This window comes from Pholis gunnellus, assembly GCF_910591455.1.
Source record: "Pholis gunnellus genome assembly, chromosome: 15".
Classification (NCBI taxonomy): domain Eukaryota; kingdom Metazoa; phylum Chordata; class Actinopteri; order Perciformes; family Pholidae; genus Pholis; species Pholis gunnellus.
This window is the reverse complement of record NC_136542.1, coordinates 20,312,560-20,331,149: the sequence shown is the minus strand read 5'-3', so window position 1 is coordinate 20,331,149 and position 18,590 is coordinate 20,312,560. Positions and strand designations below refer to the sequence as shown.

The 18,590-nt window shown below is 41.7% G+C and overlaps 1 protein-coding gene across 1 annotated transcript in view; it reads left to right on the top strand.

The window, feature by feature from the left end:
- Positions 1 to 18,590, top strand: part of setd3 (SET domain containing 3, actin histidine methyltransferase) — a 24,906-nt gene extending 6,316 nt beyond the window's left edge. The window contains exons 3-13 of the mRNA XM_079174109.1: positions 246 to 338; positions 499 to 647; positions 1,183 to 1,255; positions 1,784 to 2,040; positions 8,486 to 8,544; positions 10,110 to 10,224; positions 10,333 to 10,407; positions 11,023 to 11,189; positions 13,465 to 13,550; positions 15,164 to 15,324; positions 15,620 to 18,590. Coding sequence (XP_079030235.1) covers positions 246 to 338; positions 499 to 647; positions 1,183 to 1,255; positions 1,784 to 2,040; positions 8,486 to 8,544; positions 10,110 to 10,224; positions 10,333 to 10,407; positions 11,023 to 11,189; positions 13,465 to 13,550; positions 15,164 to 15,324; positions 15,620 to 16,111 — 1,727 coding nt within the window. The 3' untranslated portion in view covers positions 16,112 to 18,590. The remainder of the gene's footprint in view (positions 1 to 245; positions 339 to 498; positions 648 to 1,182; positions 1,256 to 1,783; positions 2,041 to 8,485; positions 8,545 to 10,109; positions 10,225 to 10,332; positions 10,408 to 11,022; positions 11,190 to 13,464; positions 13,551 to 15,163; positions 15,325 to 15,619) is intronic.

Sequence of the window (18,590 nt, the reverse complement as noted above, 5' to 3'; positions counted from 1 at the left end):
AAGGATGCCAGAAAAGGAGACAAGGAAAAAACTGTTGCCAAAGACAGTATAACTGATTTATATTACTCTGAGTTGGCATTCACCAGAATTGCATCAACGTTTGAGGCAGTAGAAAGCAGTGCATCAACAGGTTTCTGCACTTACTATTGATTTAGGTTAACATGTCACGGGTAAGGTGTGAGTTGGCTGTACTATTAATTGAAAGTGATAAAGTTGAGATGGTTATGGTCAGCATTCTTCCCCAGAATGCAGCAGTGCAGCACCCTCTGCTGGTAAAGAGTGGGAGGAGTACATCCAGATCAGAGGCCTGGTGGACAAGATTTGCAAAAAACAAAAGGGTGAGTACACGAGCATGCAGCTAAGCATTATGTATTATGGTATTATAAGTCATATTTAGTGATGAGCAATATTAGATTTCATGTCATTTAAAGTCAGACTAGTTTATAGGTGTAAATAATGTTTTGCTGTGTGTGTGTGTGTGTGTGTGTGTGTATTAAGGTATGTCGATAGTGTTTGACGGCAGCAGAGAAGACTACTTTCAAGACTTGTTGTCCTGGGCTCAGGAAAGCGGGGCGTCCTGCGACAGCTTCACAGTGGCCAACTTTGGAACCGAGGGCTACGGCTTGCAGGCCACCAGAGACATCAAGGTGAGCTCAACCCTGTGGTTGTCCCTTATTCTTCAGGTTCTCCCGGTGCAAAATAGAGTCAATCTCAACATTTTACTTCACCCTCAACCTACCAACTGGGCTCCCCACAGACTCCAGAGGTATACTTTTTGTCAGACTTTTCAGGACTGTCAAACAATTTGTTCCTAAAGACTTCATATCATTGTTTTCTGTTTCTATTTTAATGAATGCTTTGAAAAAATACTAATGCATTGGTCAAAAGCACTAAATTGTAGCATATGCAGTTATGATAAATTAAATAGAATAATGGATAAAATCGTTTTTATCTTATAATTCACATTTTAGAAGAGTTTATTCAACTTTGTAACTGATTCAAACAACATGTTTGAAGGAGGGGCTGGGGAAGAACATTCTGAATGACCTGGAGTAGTTCTAGTCAATAGTTTTTCTCCCCGGCAGACATGGATGGAACTCCTGCAGCCTGTTGAGGCATATTGACAGAGGCAGAGCAAGTTTGTTACATTGTGTTTCTGTGTTTGTCTGTGTTTCTATGCAGGCAGAAGAACTATTCCTGTGGATTCCCAGGAAGATGCTCATGACTGTGGAGTCGGCCCAGAACTCTGTACTGGGTAAGGATTTAAGATGATAAGTTTATAGTATTTGAGCTCCATGAGGAAATGGGGCCATTCCAGTAGCAACTAGCTCTCTCACACACACACACACACACACACACACACACACACACACACACACACACACACACACACACACACACACACACACACACACACACACACACACCTCCCTTTCTGGTATATTGTTAAATACTGTTTTAGATATCTAGGTTACATATAAATATTGTTTCAGCAGCATTTCAATAAATATTACAGTGTGAAGACTGTCCTAACCACACATGGAAATATACTGAAGCAAGTTTGAACTCTAGACTTATAACCTGAAATTCACCCAATCAGTACCTAGGAGGCTTTTGTACATCTTATCTTTCTTCCACCACAGGTGTTCTGTGAAATTAATAGAACTTTTTCACCCTCAGATTTTGCAAACTTTAACCTGTATGACAGCACTTGGACCATATTTTCAGTCTGCTCAGGTAGAGTTCTTCTGTCCTTTAACCGGTTGTAACCTCTGTGTCTCAGGTCCTCTCTACAGCCAGGACAGGATCCTACAGGCCATGGGCAACGTGACGCTGGCCTTTCACCTGCTGTGTGAAAGGGCCGACCCTGCTTCATTCTGGTTGCCGTACATCCGCAGTCTTCCTCAGGAGTACGACACACCGCTTTTCTACCAGCAAGAAGAGGTGCAGGTGCTTCTGGGCACACAGGCAGTGCAGGACGTCCTGAGCCAGTACAAAAACACGGCACGCCAGTACGCTTACTTCTACAAACTGGTACAGGTGGGCAGAAGCACTGAACACACAGACACATACAGGCGTATAGATACTGTAAATTCAATCCGTTACAAAATAATGCACAGTAAACATATGCCAAATGTTTTGTGAGCATTTCTGTGGAAGCCCAAAAAATGTGCAAAGACTAAAAGAGAAACTGAAAAGTAGAAAGTTACCACTTCATACTGTCTTTAATGTGTGTTAGTGCCAGATCTGGGAAGTCACTAGGTTTCATAGACCTTTTTTCACAGTAGACATTTTGACAGAAAAAGAGCAGGTGTTACTAATAACGTTAATGATGGCTGTGCTTCTTGAGATAGAAAAAAGCCTTTTTAACCCTATTGGATCACATCCCCGGTCATATATTCCCCTATTTTAACAATATATTCAAATAATTACAAAAAATCGCATGTCTTTGCATAAAACATGTGAAAATGTTCCAGATCGCTTTGAATGTGTTCCGTTTCACAGTGTAGATAAAAAGTGCTCCCTATTCCCTAAATTCCTCCATCCTGAACACACTGCTGACATCACTTCCTCCATCCGTTACCCTGGTAACTAAAGCAACTCAGATACCCGTTTCTTCTAGTGAGGAAACAACTTTATTTTGGTGGTCCCCTCCCTCCCTGAATTAAAAGTTGGATTAGATATTGATACCATTATCTATAAACTCTGCAATCAGAAGCACGCTGGCTGCATAATGAGTGCTGTACGTGGCAGCTGGTTAGGAGGCAACTAACTAACGTTTGTTGGAACTGGTGAATCTAAATAGAATGAAGCCATTATTAATATAATTACACCTGTTGACATGTACATATATTTGTTGTGAAAAAGGTTTATTACTGTACACAAGTCTAGCTTTGAGGTATAATCAGTGTTTCTGTTGTTAGAGATGTTGTACTTTGACCCCAGTGAGATGAATAAGATGACATTATACAATGTGAGGCTTTGCTGGTTTAAGAGTTAAATGGCATAGCAGTACCTAAGATAATTAAGACTTGGTGCCACCTTGACTAGTTATATATATATATATATATATATATATATATATATATATATTCTAAATAATACGAATAACACTTAAAAGACACTACACAGCCATTGTTACCCATCCATACAGGTATTTTCACTTCTTTACTTTAGTGCCTAGTTTCTTGACTGTGGGAACATCATCTCTCAGACTCTCCTATATTGTTGCACCTGTTTGGGTGAGATTTTCTGATCAGACACGCATGATCTGAACCCAGCTGTGTCCACATATGTGTGTCCATACTTAACCCGTCGATGCAACATCAAACAGATTTTCCTATAAATTCTAAACGCTAAAAGTCCCTTGTAATCTGAGCAAAACTCTGAGCAAGGAGCGCCATGTCTCTATAATGAGAATAGCGCTGATCCACCTTTAAAGGTCAGCCCACCTCAAGCTAGCCTGAGCCAAAGTTGTTGCTAACTTTGGGGTTAGCCCCCTTCACTTTAATCAGCAGGATGCAAGCACGACACAGGAACCTGGCTTGGGTTGTGAGGAGTTACAGCCTTCCTAACTCTTCATAAAACACACTTGATTCAAATGTGGATAGAAACTAACCAAGCTGTGTTTGGTACGTTTTTATTTAGGTTTCCACTGTTCCAACAATCAGCAACTCTGGTTTGGTTGAAAAAAAACTCCTTCATTCAGAGAGTAGGATATGAAAACATGCCGCCTCTACATGCTATTTTTCCCCCGTTGTAGCTCTCGTTTGTGGCTCTTACTTCTTCAGAGGCTAACCATGAAATTAGCAAAAATACAATGAAAAAATCGCCCTGCTGGCCTTGGTTGTCTCATAATGTTTCTGTCCATGATCGTGAAGAAGGTCCAGCACACCTCTATACCAAAGAAGAGGAAAACCCTAATGCTTAGTGAAGCGCACACGGCTCACTTCCTCGGTGTTGTCATCAGCGACATCATCCAACAAAAAGTGCCCACGCTGACATTCATTACAGCAGAATGATTCATTTGATAAAAGGCCCCACCAGTCTGTGTTTGCTCTCAGCAGCTCAGGCTCTAGAAGCCTGGAGCGGCCTCTCTCCGTCTGAATACAGCTGAATCCGAGTCGGACAAAACACTGTATAATGTACACTGTAAAACGTCTCGTCCATAGCATCCTCTACATTCATGTTTTGATGATGCCGTTCCACTGCTAGAAATGTATCTAGTTTGCAATACAAGCAAAGAGAACAAAGAGGGTTTTGTAAGGCATCCCACAGCCACCAAAGTTAAGTAGCACACTGTCGATCTTCCTAACGTCAATGTTTAAGATCTGTTAATTCCCTTTTTATTGAATTCAAACCACCAGGATCTCAGATGTACGAATGTATCTGCTTCATTATTACAAAGCCAACACAGCTCATTATGGCACACAAAATCGTCACCATCGCATTTGGCAGTTTTACTACCTGAAAACACGAATGGCAACTTCAGTTGTTGTTGTTACACTTTATTTTAACAGTTTTATTCCCAACATACATTAAAACGGTTGTTTATATCCTCAACAAAAGATTGGAAATGCTTACAACTGAGAAGTTGATAGAACGATGATGTAAACTTAGTGAACCAGGATAACGTTGAATTCAAGATAAGAAGGAAAGTAGAGATGAATCTTCTGATTGAACAAAAGCAGTTGGAATTGTAGAGGAAGTAAACCAGTGAACAGCAGATATCGTTCTATAAAGGTTATTACTAGAGGTACCTCATAATACTACTGTCTCTTTGCTAAATGCTGTTGAGTCACAACCAGTCACATTAGCATCAACGGGTTACTTTGGGGGATTTTACCAGCAGGCTTTTGCACTTGTCATAACAGGACACCATTAGCAGTGGCTACATCCTGTTCAAATGTCCCAGTAAGTCATAACAGTGTGACAGTGACCCAGCATGAACAATACCAGGACCCTGGAGGGGAGACACTGGGCCAGAACAATCGATTTAAAAGGTACTTTAGTTTGAGGAAACTGAGCAACACCTTGAATCTGAAGAGGAAGTGCAGGCAGAGTTGAACTAACATGCTGTCATTAGTGAACTAAGGAGCATGTTCATATCACAGTTTGATGTATGACAAAGTCATTCTAGAGTATTTCATTTCTTGCATGATTTAATGTTTTGAATTCTAACTTTTGATGCCATACCTTGTGGTTTGTATCTGTACATTGAATGGAATATCTCAGATAGTGTTTTGTTTTTGAACATTAATGCGTTGCTCTTTGAAGTTTACTTTGTGATGTAATGTCAGTGGACTGCACTGGGTGGCAGTGTTGCATTCTAAATGACTTGATGTCAGCGAGGTAGAAGAAGAATCCCAGCTCTCGGTTAGTGACCCAGTGCTCTTTGTTTCCACCGTATGAAGCGCTCCATGGGATTGATGTTGATTGTCTGGATGCCATGGGGACTCTGGGACACTTTTTCTTAGAGTTGTACTATACTTGAATGTTGTACAGCCTCTTTGTCAGAGTAAAAAACAAAGGATCAATACATTGCCTTTAAATGATTAATTGGGGGACGTTAGACGGACAAATGCCGGTTGAATAATATGGTGTCTTTCATTCACATTCTGTGTTTTCTCAACTTTGTCTAGTTCTAGTATAAGTAGAGGTGCTGCTACTGAAGAAAGTGGCATGTTACTGAAACCAAGTGGTTACATCATGGCAGTTAGTGTTCGTGACTGTCATCCTGTGGCTGCTGCTAACCCCATAGTGATGCTAAGATGTTGATAGTTTAAAAGTTATATTTGAACTAGCCGTTGTAGAAATTGAAGGAAGGACTAAATATGATATGCACTTCATACCTTTTTGTTATTATTTATGTATTTACTAGTACCAGCATCTTTCTAATCCAAAACAAATATTTGACAAAATATGAATTTGTATTTTTGTTGTACAGATTTTTTATTTTGTTGTTGCTGAAAGTCAAGTCACTACATGTGTCCTAAATGTACGGCATCTTCCATATTTACATTTTCCATATTATACGAGCTATTTTTTGTACAGAGAAATTATGGACGTTTTGCATGTAGTCCCAATGATGCAATGTCCACAAGGAAAGAGAAATGACTGTTAAAAGACTTTATTTTTTCTTCATTGTCTTCTCTTGAAGGGAGGCTTTTGGGATTTGAGCAACAAGAAGCTCAATTTCTAATTACTCATACAATGTGTATTTATTGAAAGAAATATATTAATAGGTATACAGAAAAATGTCTCTTGCCATATCAGGGCTGTGCTTCTCTCTTTGCCTAAACGGATATGAAGTATAATGAATGGGTAGCTACATGCTTACTAATAGGGATGGGGGACAAAATCCATAGTATCGCCATATTTTGCGTAGCAATATTGTATTTATGCAATTATCTTTTTATTATATAAACTATTAATATTGCAAGTACAAATTAAACCTTGCATTATATCGTAGCGTATGTTAATGCAATACTCTGCATGTCTTAAAATGTTTTGAATCACAGTCAGATGGTATCGTGACTTAAGTGTGGTGATGATATCGTATTGTGTGATTCCTGCCCCTACTTGCTATTAACTTAAAGATTCGGACAGCGTTGCGTTAAGAACACTGACTAATCAGAGTTCATTTGAATGCATCAGCTTTGGATACATTTCTGCAGAGGTTTTAATAAAAATCCCCACTCGTGAACTCTGTATTGATTCTTATCAGGAATTAGGCCATCCGTCTTCTTTGCGGAGACGAGTCAACAAAATTCCCTCCCGTGCATGTTTTGTTTTGGAGTGTGCACGGATAGGAGGAGCTATTCACAGACCGGTCCACTGAGACAGCGCGGGGGGGGGGGGGGGGGGGGGCTGAGCATACCAATGCACAGCTAGACAGTGAAACACAATCAAACCCATTTTAAATATAGAAATAATAATATGTGCCGGTCAATGTTGTTATCGTGTGTTGAACTGTTAGGTTTTGGTGCTGTAGTTAATACTGATCCTGACAACCACACACACTTACACACAGCTCTGTGTGGCACTTGGCCTGAGACTGAGCATGGAGGTGTGTGTCCTGTATCCTCATCTCTGATAAGTCTCCTTTCTTAACACACACACACACACACACACACACACACACACACACACACACACACACACACACACACACACACACACACACACACACACACACACACACACACACACACACACACACACCGTGTAGCCCCTTACTCTGCTCCTCCTCAGATGACCGGGCTGGAAAATTAGCTTGTCACATTGGCTTTGAATTGAATTGACCTGAATGTACCTTCCTCAAAAACCCCTCTCGCTCTCTTTTTCTCCCCCCCCCGTCTGTGCTGTGTGTTGGAGGTATGATCAGCCACAGAGACTGATATATGCTGATGTATAGAGACAGGCACAACCACTGCTGACATTCCCCTAAACAAAGAGATGTGCCTCTTGCATTTAAGCACATTACCCTATGGGAAGCAGGGGGGGCTTTTTGTAACCATTTAAGTAAAAAAAACCAAGGCATTCTTTTATTATTGGTATATTTTACCTTTTATTTCATATTTATTTGACTTTGTTTTGTAAAGTGGTGGAGTTATTTTGTCTGTCTGGGGTTCTTGAAATATGTGATTTTTCCACCTTGAGCAGGGATTTTTAAAGTCTGGAACTTTAACAACCCAGATTTGATCAAAAATAAATAAATAAATTGGGAAGCTATGTAAAACATATCTTAAACAGAATGAAATATTTAGCTTATCCGTTTTGAGATAGCCACAGACCCCTGGTGTACTGATGATGTACTCTACCCCGGTTACTAGAGGGGAGTGAGGGCCCAGCATGGAGCTGGTCCAGCTCTCATACCCTGTAGGTCATGTAAACCATGACCTACGGGCACAGAAAACCACCAGCACAGAAGTGCTGGGCGGATGATTTTGGCAGCAAATAGTTCCGGCATGTTACTACCCTAAAATCACAAATAATGTATTTTACGTTGTCATGTACAGATCAAATAAACAAGACATATTGTGTTAATAAGTAAGCTTTAGAGGTGTTGGCTAGGCTATCCATGTCCTCCCCCCCCGCTAGCTCAGGACCGTTTGCTAATGGCTGTAGGTGGTGGCTGTGGCTTTAAATGGAGAAACTGGTTGCACGCACGCACACGCACAGACACACACACACACACAGAGTTTCAGGCCCAAATTGATGAGGCAGATTTATGACGGCTGCTGGCCACAACAAATTAAGTTGACAGTGATGTATGTGAGGGGGCGAGTGTCACACTGCACTAACAAACCACACACATATACATGCGGAACCCAGGGGTGGCCCCCTACTCCCAGTCCTTGTTAGGCGTCCTTGTCAGGCAGCCCCCCTCCAGCCTACCTGCATAATGATATTCCTCATTCTGATTTGTATTTTACCCTTCTCTCCCTTTTCCTCTCCTCCACCTTCTTCCCTCCATCCCCAGACTCATCCCGCCGCCAGCAAACTGCCCCTGAAGGACAGCTTCACATTCGATGACTACAGGTCAGTGTGTGTGTGTGTGTGTGTGTGTGTGTCTGTTTTTAGATTGCAATATCACCTTTAACATGTTTGTGTCCTTCCTCTAAGAATATGTTCCTAAGAATAATTCTGCTTTATCATAACTTAGGTAGGTGAGCTAGGATATTGGGGTTAATTGGTCATCATTCTTTTTGGTAATAATAACATTTCACTCTATGACTAAAAGTCAAATGATCGAGCAGTTTATCTAAAAACTGCTTGCAACCAACAGCTTAGTAGAACTTATTTTTTAAAAGAAACTGAAAGCAAACAGAAATAAAATGGATGTTATCAACATCCTTCAGCATTTAGATTCTGGTTTATTGGTTCAACTTGGTTTGTAGCATTCCCTCAATACTTCACCTTCATCTTGCAAAGACGCCATGCGTTTTCCTTCTGAGATTATAAAATGCAAAATGAGTTTCTATACTTGTCTTCATTGGGGATGAATTCTAAATGACTGTAGTGTGTGCATGCAGTACACTGTCGGGTGTAATATGCATTTGCAGCACCATTTTCACCTTTTGTGTTCCCTGAAATGATCATTAATGTACGGTGATCAAAGTTTAGATTGTGTGATTGAATTCAGAATTGTGGTTGCGAATCGTTTAGATAATCTGCTGAAACTGTTGGCTTGTTAACAGCTTGTCAGCAGAGAGCAATGTTACCATAACTGATGGAGATAATGGCCAAAAATATCACCCCAGCAGTAAAAGAAATTCTCCATTAAGCTAAATTCTTGCATTGGAAAAGAGGAGTGAAAGTGGGCTGGTGATGAATTATTTCTTAAATCTCTTCCCTCCACTATCTTCTCTCTCCATCTTCCTTCCTCTTCTTTTCCTCCTTTTCTGCTCTGTTTGCCCCCCACTCTACTCCCCCCCTCCTTCCTTCTCTCTTCATCTGATGCAAGGCTTCTCTCTATTTGGCAATACTAATGTTGGAGTCGATGAACTTCCTCCTCCTTAATGACGCAAGACCTGCTATTGTCCAGATTGTCCAACGGGATCTCACAGAAATCCGTGAAATGACCACGACCTGTTAACAGTGAATTACGTGGTGGTGGCACGTAATGTGTTAGAATTACATCTTGGCACCACGGAAACAATTCAACGTTCAATTTAGGCAACAGAACCACATAGTTAGGTTTAAGGTTACTAGGTTATTTATTGTCAGAGTACAATAGGGCTGCCTCAACAAAATGCAGTTTGTAGTCTCATTTGGTTACACAAGAACTTCACAAGAACTTCACAACACTTTGGGACACAAACAAAGGTCTCGTGGTCTAAAGACCTGAGTACGTCCTATCCCGCTGTCACACTACGTCACTAGCTCTGAGCGTTACTTAGTAACGTGGATGCATTTAATGTGTCCACCATAAAAACTAATCCTCACTGACTTTGCATTGTTTCCGAGGTGCCGACTCGTCATTTTATCACCTTATGTGCCACCATGTTAACAGGTCAAGGTCATTGCACATATTTCTGTGAGACAGGTTGGGAAGTCAGTGGGGTAAATGTAACCAGCAGGGATTGGTTGATTGTATGTGACAGGTGGGCAGTGTCCTCCGTGATGACCCGCCAGAACCAGATCCCAACTGAGGACGGCGGCCGGATCATTCTGGCCCTAATCCCCCTCTGGGACATGTGTAACCACACAAATGGACTGGTAAAGTCTTTATCACACACTCGCATGTACTTGCATACACTATTGTTGTTTTGATTCACAACAAAGCGTATTTATTGAGCGTTGAAAAAGTTGTTTGCTGACCTGCAGATCACCACCGGCTACAACCTGGAGGATGATCGCTGTGAATGTGTGGCACTGCAGGACTACAAGGAGAACGAACAGGTCGAGATACTGTTACTCCTCGTACTTGGGTCTTTATTGTCTCAACTGCTATTGATGTTGGCAGCAAAGTAAAAGAAGGAGAGACGGAGGTGAAAAGGATAATTTTAGTGTTGTTTAAAGGTCAGTCAACCTTAAGAGAGCCTGGGTCGAAGTTGTTGCTGACCTCAGGGTCACCCTTCACTTTAACCAGCAAACACAAAACATTGGCTTGTATTTTGAGGAGTTGCAGCAGTTATTCATAGACAAACAGCCCAAACACATACACTGCACGACAACATTCACAGCGATAACATTATTGTTTATTTCATACTCAACATCACACTCACATTCTGTGACTAAATGTCATATCATTTTATGTCTTTTCACATATTTTGAGAAGTAGCCTTACAATGTGTCATTAACACGGACAAAAAAACATTCAGACAGGCACTGAACATATCTCCACCTCTGCGTGTCTTTTCATGCTGCATCTGTGTCCAGAGAGAGCTGTGTAGTTTGATAATTGTCCTGAAGTGATGCATTTCATATGCTGTGTATTAATAGCTCTTAAAAGAAACTGCCATCAGGACAGGTGATGATAATGTTGTTGATGCTGAGGATTTATTCTTCCTGTAGATTTACATCTTCTATGGTACACGATCCAACGCCGAGTTCGTCATCCACAACGGCTTCTTCTTCCAAGACAACGCCCACGACAGAGTGAAGATCAAACTGGGCGTCAGCAAGAGCGAGCGCCTCTACGCCATGAAGGCCGAAGTGCTGGCTCGAGCCGGCATCCCAGCGTATGTCCAACTCCTCTTCTCACAAGGGGGTCCTCCTCCTTTCTTTGTAATAGTGTCTGCTCTCAGAAGTGAATTCATCTGCAAACTCAGCTGTTAATATAGGTCAAGGAGAGCTTCAGGTTCCTGACTAACTCCATGCACCCTTCATGTAGCTGGGGTGCACTTCTGACTTCCAGCAGTAGATCAACAGTAGGCCCCCCTTTTGGCGTAATTGAAATGCATAATATAAATGTTGCAGCAGATTTCTTTTCTCTTTTTTTCTTCCCCACACCACCAAGTATGAATTTGCCATCCGCCCCAACACTTTAATCACCAAGAAGCTTAATCATTTTATCATTAGCCCCTTAATTGTATGCAGCATTCTCTTCCCTGCAATTTTAATCAGACGCCTTTTAATCTCTTATTGATGACAGTCTAAATCTTAACAGTGGAAATTAAATGAAACAATCCCTGTTGTTGCCGCGATGCTCTATTAAACTGACAGATATGCTCATAGATCATTTTCAAAGGAAATGGCAACCGATTCAGTGTCGGGCTTCGCTGAGATGGTGAACGGCTGCAGTCGTCAGACTCTTTTCACTACATGGAAATCACTCTTCTACTCCCACTTCATTTCTGTTTGATAAGTGTAATTTAGTAAGCATATTTGACTATTCATTTTCCAATTTGTAATTTGCTCTTTTTTTTTTAAAGACCTGTACCCCAAAGTAAGAGACAAACCAACTACACAAACCCAAAATGATGGATTTGGTTTGGGGAATATCTTGAACAATACACTTGTTATTGTATAGTATTCATTTTTGGTATCTGCATCCTTGTAATTTCAAACAATGAGAATGTAAAGAAACAGTTCACCATTTTGAGAAATACGCTAATTTATATTCTTTTCTTGAGGATGAGGATTTCAATCTCATGAGTTTTAGCTTAGTTAAGCATAAAGAGCGTAAGCAGGTGATCTGGCTCTGTTAAAAGTGAAAAAGTAGGCATGCTAACCGCTCCAATGAACATGAAGTATGTTGTCTTGTTAGTTTAAATATTTTAAAAACAGCTTGTGATTTAAAGGGGAGTTGCATTGTGGTAGTATTTAATGGTGGCAGTTTATTATTCCGTCCAGCACTCAGATTGCCTCAATCAGTCGATAAACACAGGTGTACTGTACTATACAGTGTATACTATATCAACACTAGAGATATGCATCTATATAGAATACACAATATAAAGACTATATTAGAATACAGCATAAATAATAAACTACAACTAAAGTAGAAATATAAATGTAGGATAATATACCATATCAATTGACATACAAGTGTGCAAATTAGTTGCAGTTTTTTAAGAAGAATTGAATGAGGTAGAGTATAAAGATGTGCATTTGCCCCATGTGCAAGGTTACTGAAGGAGCTAAAGAGGGTCGAGTATAACGGTTGTTCTCTGTCAGACAGAAGTGAGAGGCTTTGGACAGGAAAGATGTCCTGTGAAAGAGCTCCGCTCTCTTTTCACTTGGTGGTTTTCATGGTTATCGATATTTGTCCCGGTTCCTCCTCTCCACCACAACCTCAAAGGTGTCTGGTTTCGGCCGACTTACAGAGCCAGATTTCTTCATCAGTTTATTAAGTCTGTTGTCGTCACCGGCTCCAATGTTGGAGGATCTCAGTGTCCTCGGGGAAACAGTCTGCTCATCCCTTTCCTATATACAGCCTCAGTATTGGTCTTCCAGGTCAGTCTGTTGTCGATGTAGACGCCCATGTACATGTAAAACATCAACATGCTTTCCCAGAATACACAGGGTTTGTGAAGTCGACCTCTTCCCTCCAAAGTCTTCCCCACTGGCTGTCTGTCTCTTACCTTGAACCCAATGATTTCCTTTGTTCCAGTCTACACACCCCTTGTGTTGTTCTGCTGGAGGTCGCTGTAAGAGTCCTTCCATTCCCTCAGCTTTACCCTCAGGTCACGCTCTCTATTCCTCAGTCTTCAGGTGCAGGGTCATAGAAGACTTTCTTCTTATGAAGTACTTTCAGGTCAGAACTAGTTAGGTACCAAACATGGCAACGTCAATATGACAACAGGACTATTGGAAGCTGCACTCTGCATCACTGCTGAGCCAAGCTCTCTGTTTCCCACTGTGCCCAGTCTTTAAGCTAAGCTAGGCTAACCACACCCTGACTCCAGCTGATTGATATCAATCCGTTAAGTTCTCGCTGCAGTTGTTTTGCTGATTCTTGGATGTATATATTGATTTCTTGTTAAAATGTTGGTTTGTATGTTTTGTTTTCAGGTCCTGTATCTTTGCTCTGCACTGTAATGAACCCCCCATTTCAGCCCAGCTCCTAGCCTTCCTCAGAGTCTTCTGTATGACAGAGGGTAAGACACTGACAGATGCACGCACGCACGCACGCACGCACGCACGCACGCACGCACACACTCACTCAAAGCCACAAACATGGCAGCCCACTCTAAAACCAAACACGCCTCAGTTTCCGATGCTCCTTGGAGACTGTTGTTGAGCGACTGCTTCCTCCGCACATCAGCAGAGGAGGAGAGGTGGAGGTAGAAGGGAGAGAGGGGGAAAGAGCAAGGCCTGTCCATTCCTGTGCTGGTTAATTGATCAAGGCAGGCCACCAGATGTGTGGAGGGAGCAATCCACCAGGGGATTTACAATATTCATCGGCATGTATGCAGAATGGCACTGGCGTCATAAATCCCAACCACACAAGGCCACATCCTCCTCTGTCACGGGGCTCATCTTCAGGGCCCGCTTGATATATTATTCACATTTTTTGCTACATGTTAATTTTTAAACCGGCTCATCTTTGGATGTGTGTGTGGGTGTGTGCGTTGGGGGGTGGGGGGGAGAGAGAATCATCTTTTGCTTGCTTGTGTGTTGATATTTCTTAACAGATGTGACATGATGGAATAATGTACACACACAAGCAGGGAGCTGTCGTTCGCCTCTTTCACCTTCCCATGTAACAAAGCCAAGTTTACATTTATTCTCTCCATCTGTTGAAGAACCAACAGAGTTTAACTCTTGTTTCCTTCTAGCTTCTTTTTCCCTTTGTCTTTACTTATCCTGTCCCAGTTCAGCCACAACTTTTTCAAAAATGATCTCAAAAACAATCTGTGAAAATCAAAGCATTGGCTCCTCTGCGTGCTGTAAATGGTTTAGTCTGATGTGGGAAATCAGACCGGGGGACAGGCTTTAAGACTAACTATAGAAATAGCCGATCTTCTCTGATGTCTCGCTTACTTATGCAGGTCATATAGAGGCGTCGGTAATAAATTGAGACTGTTTCATAATCAGTTAAAAGTTCCCTGTAGTTACTCTACAGAGAGCAAATAAAACAAAAACCAGCTACATGTTTCATTTGAGCCATTATATAATTGTTGCTTTAGCTCAAGCAGTAAATGGAAGCAGCCATCCGATCCTTGCCCTAGAGACAGTACTGAGACGTGTAGCATTACTTCACAGAAATCTTATGGAAGAGGAACTAGTAGCTAATATCTCTTTGAAAAGTGTAAAAGTTGCCCTGCCAACAACGCCAAAACTATTTTATACATGCTGTATTACTAGAAGCATCACAAAGGCCTTGTCTTTGTAGTTTAACTGTTCACCAAACCCTTAGTTTCTAGCTTACAATTCATTGGAAGTATCATCTTCTGCCAAAGTTGGTGTTGTCTCTCTTATTGGATCTGTTCAAAATTGGATCAGGTCTTATTTCAGACCGATTCTGTGTCCCATCAGGACCATTTCAGATCGGGTCAAAGGGTGAGTTTTTCACTGGTCTGTTTGTGATAAGTTCCAAAACGTTGGACCCATGAAGACCTCTACTCTGTGACAGCAAAGCCTGCCTCTACAAAGTAACCGGCTGCCTTTCTGTAGGTTCAAGTTTTACGAACCAATAACCTCAGTCGCCTTCAGTACACTTCTCTTATGACTTGCAGCTGTGTGTTTATTTAATTTGTTTTGATTTCAGAGGAACTGAAGGACTACCTGCTCGGAGATCGTGCAGTCAATAAGATCTTTACTCTGGGCAACAGCGAGTTCCCTGTCAGCTGGGAGAATGAGATCAAGTTGTGGACTTTCCTTGAGACCAGAGCTGCTCTGCTGCTCAAGACCTACAAGACCACCTCACAGGTCAGTTGGCTGGATTTTGAGTTAGGTTTAAAGTTGAAAGGGCTCAGTATGGTTCAAACAAACTGGATCATACGAAGGTTCGATGGCCACAATCAAGCTGACAACATGATTGTTGGATTGAAGATTCCGGAAGATCACAAAAATTTAAGGATGCAGCTACCCCAATTCTTAAGTCAAAAAGGTGTGGGACAGAGTGTTCTGAAGATCTGACGAGCGCTTAGTGAATGTGTAAAGTTGAATTTGTTATTTTTTACCTTCTTATGACCATCTTCTTAACCTGCCTGGTCTCTTTTAGGAGGACTGCTCCATGCTGGAGAAACCTGAACTATCTCTCCATGCTCGAGTGGCAATCCAGCTTCGCCTGGCCGAGAAGCAGATCCTGGAGAAGGCGTCAGACAGCGGACGTGCCAAACGTCTGCATTTTGAGAAGAAGCTGGAGGAGGGTGCTCCCTTGCCTCGGTACGAGGAAAGCGATATCGCTTTGCTGGAGAATACTGACGCGGATGCAAAGCTTCCTATCATCCTACGCCAGCTTGAGGAGGTTGAAGAAGGCCGGGAGATGCAGGTGGAGGAGCACGGTCACCTCCTCAATGGGGAGAAGGATGTGTATGGTATGGAGATGGAGGCTAATGGAGAGCCAGTACAGGAGGAGAGTCAAGAGAAGGTCGGAAAAGAAGTTTATTCAACTTTGGACTCAATTGGAAGTTCAACCCAGAGAGGCCAAAGGGAAGAGGCCAACCTAAGTGACAGTCGAACTGAAGATGATCCCAAAGAGAACAGTGAATAAATTGATTTCACTTAATGCCCATTGCCCATGCTATTTATTTATTTTTGTGTCTGTTAAATGACTCAGAAATAGAAAAGCTGAAAAAATTGAATTTGAAGTCACAGAAGTTTTCTGACTGTACGTTCATCCAGCGTGTCTTTTCTTAGTTTTCCGCTGCTGAACTTGTTTAAAAATGCTGCCAGTGTGTCGCTCAACCTTCTGTGCTGCGAACTAGCCTCTTTTTCTTTTCTTTTTTTACATTTGAAACTTTACATTAAAACAGCTGGAAGCCTACAGAATAGTAAGAAAGTGAGGGGGGGGGGGGGCCAAACTAGTTCCAGCAAATTGTTAGAGGAAGAATGGAGTTAGGTGAATACTATCTCCACAAAGCCAAAATGTCTCTTATCTTGTGAATGGGTTGGTTTATTACTGCAGTTTGTCTGCATGTGTGTCCCGTCTGCTTTGAGTTGACAATCCTATATTCTCCAGTGCATTTTGGTATGTGCTGCTCAGTTAAGACCATCACTGCCCTCTACTCCCTTTTCTTCTGGATGAAATCGTTTCAAGCTAAACATAAAATGATCAGCTAATGAGAACACTCGTTTTCAACTGATGGTGACTCTTATGGTTTGGAATGACAGGCCAAAATAGAAGATGGGGTTTTGTTATTTTTGTACATTTTCCATCATTACTTAGTTGCAGCCCTCATTAAGAAACACGGAATAATGTTTTACTGTGTGTTTTCAAGAAGTATATTTATGAAATGTACCCAGTTTACGTTGCAGGGGTTATTTGCGGATGTCACCCAAAGAGTGATGAGTGACCCAGTGACCACTGAGAAAGCCATATGCTCCGCTGAGGACGCAGTGAGACAGACGACGATGACAATTTTTGTGAGTTCTCCTGTTGGAAGTTTTTTGTTCCACTGAATTTCAACACAACACTTTGTAGGAAAGCAGTGTCGGTAGGTTCTTACTCTCTGTAGTTAGTTTTAACTGTAAGAGAGTCCCTGACAGTCAATACATCTAGGAGGGAAACGTGTGCTTTTGGCCATCATTTCTATCAGCCTTACTGTAGAAGCTGTGGTTGTGGGTTCTTCCAGTTAAACCCACTAACTTGGTTTTGAATCAGTAAAGTTAAATTCAAGCATCATAACCTGAATTGTCCATTAACTCGCCCATTACTGTCAACCTTTTCCTCACTCTGGCAGGCCTTTGGATGTCCTCTGTCTTTCTCCAGGCGTCCACGGACTCTTTGACCCCTTCCCAGTCCACTTCTCAGTCAGTGGTTGTCTGGAGAAAGATCAAGCAGGACATTCACATCAGACACCAGAGACTAGAGGTTACCTTCTCCAGCTACAGTATATGCAACCACCTATCATGTGATCAAAGTGCTGTATTTACTGTTGGTCACATGATATCTGAACCACCCTAGGGAAACTGAGCCAAAAAGATGTGGTTGAAAGCCCCTGAAAACACTAGTAAGTATACCTTTTAGTTAAGATTATCTTGACAAAATACTGTTTCAAAAGTCAGGAATGAGCTTTAATACCCTCGGGTGAATACAGAGTAGAAATGTTTCTCTACAGCTTCAGTAAAGGTTAGAAGGAAATGATAGCCAGAACTATAGAATTAAGACTTTTGTTCTCATTGCTTGGTTGTTCTAAATGTAACTTTCTCTGGTCTAGTATACCGTTTAAAATTGTCTGCACATAGTGAACCATGCACTACTGTTCATGAATAGAATCGAATTCAACTGAGACTCATTGTTAGTAGGTTATTTTAAGATGCTAATGCTATGGATAAACTCGGATTGGAAATGTCTTTAAACCTGACTGTATAATCTAAACTTCAAAAGCATTGTGTCTCTTTGTACCTGATCTACTGTGGCGGTCCGTGAACCGTGACTCTGGCCTGGTGATTTTGACTGGACCACCTGAAATGTGACTTGAGCTCACTCCTAGTTGACCTGTAAAGTTGTGAAGGTTTGATTGTGGTGGTAGATGATCACTGCCACAGTGTTCCCTCTTCAAGTGGTATGCATTGACATGACCAAGACTAAAGGTTCGGTTCACCTCCGGTCAGATGTTTACGACCACTTTGTACGACACGATGCTCTGGTTTTGTATCACGTTTGAGGTGTCACTCGTCTTTCTGTGGCTCGAGCACTTTTCCATCACAGATCTGTATTTTTTTATGCAACCATGTTCTTTTAACAACCTTATTGGAATCACGAAGTCTGCTCCTTGCTTTTCTAAAAACATCTGCACTATTGCGTGCGTGCGTGCTTGCTTGCTTTGTGTGTGCGTGAGTATGTAAGAGTATGTGTGTACCCAGCTCTGTAGCTTAACCATAGACTCAACAAGTCCTGTGCAGGTGTATTGTTCTAAACTTAACCGGACTCGTCACCATTTCTCCGTGTGCAGTAGTTGTGGGTTTCTGTAAGCGTAAGAAGATCCAGAGTCTACAGTAAAGCTGAAGCTGTCAGAGATTAAACTTCA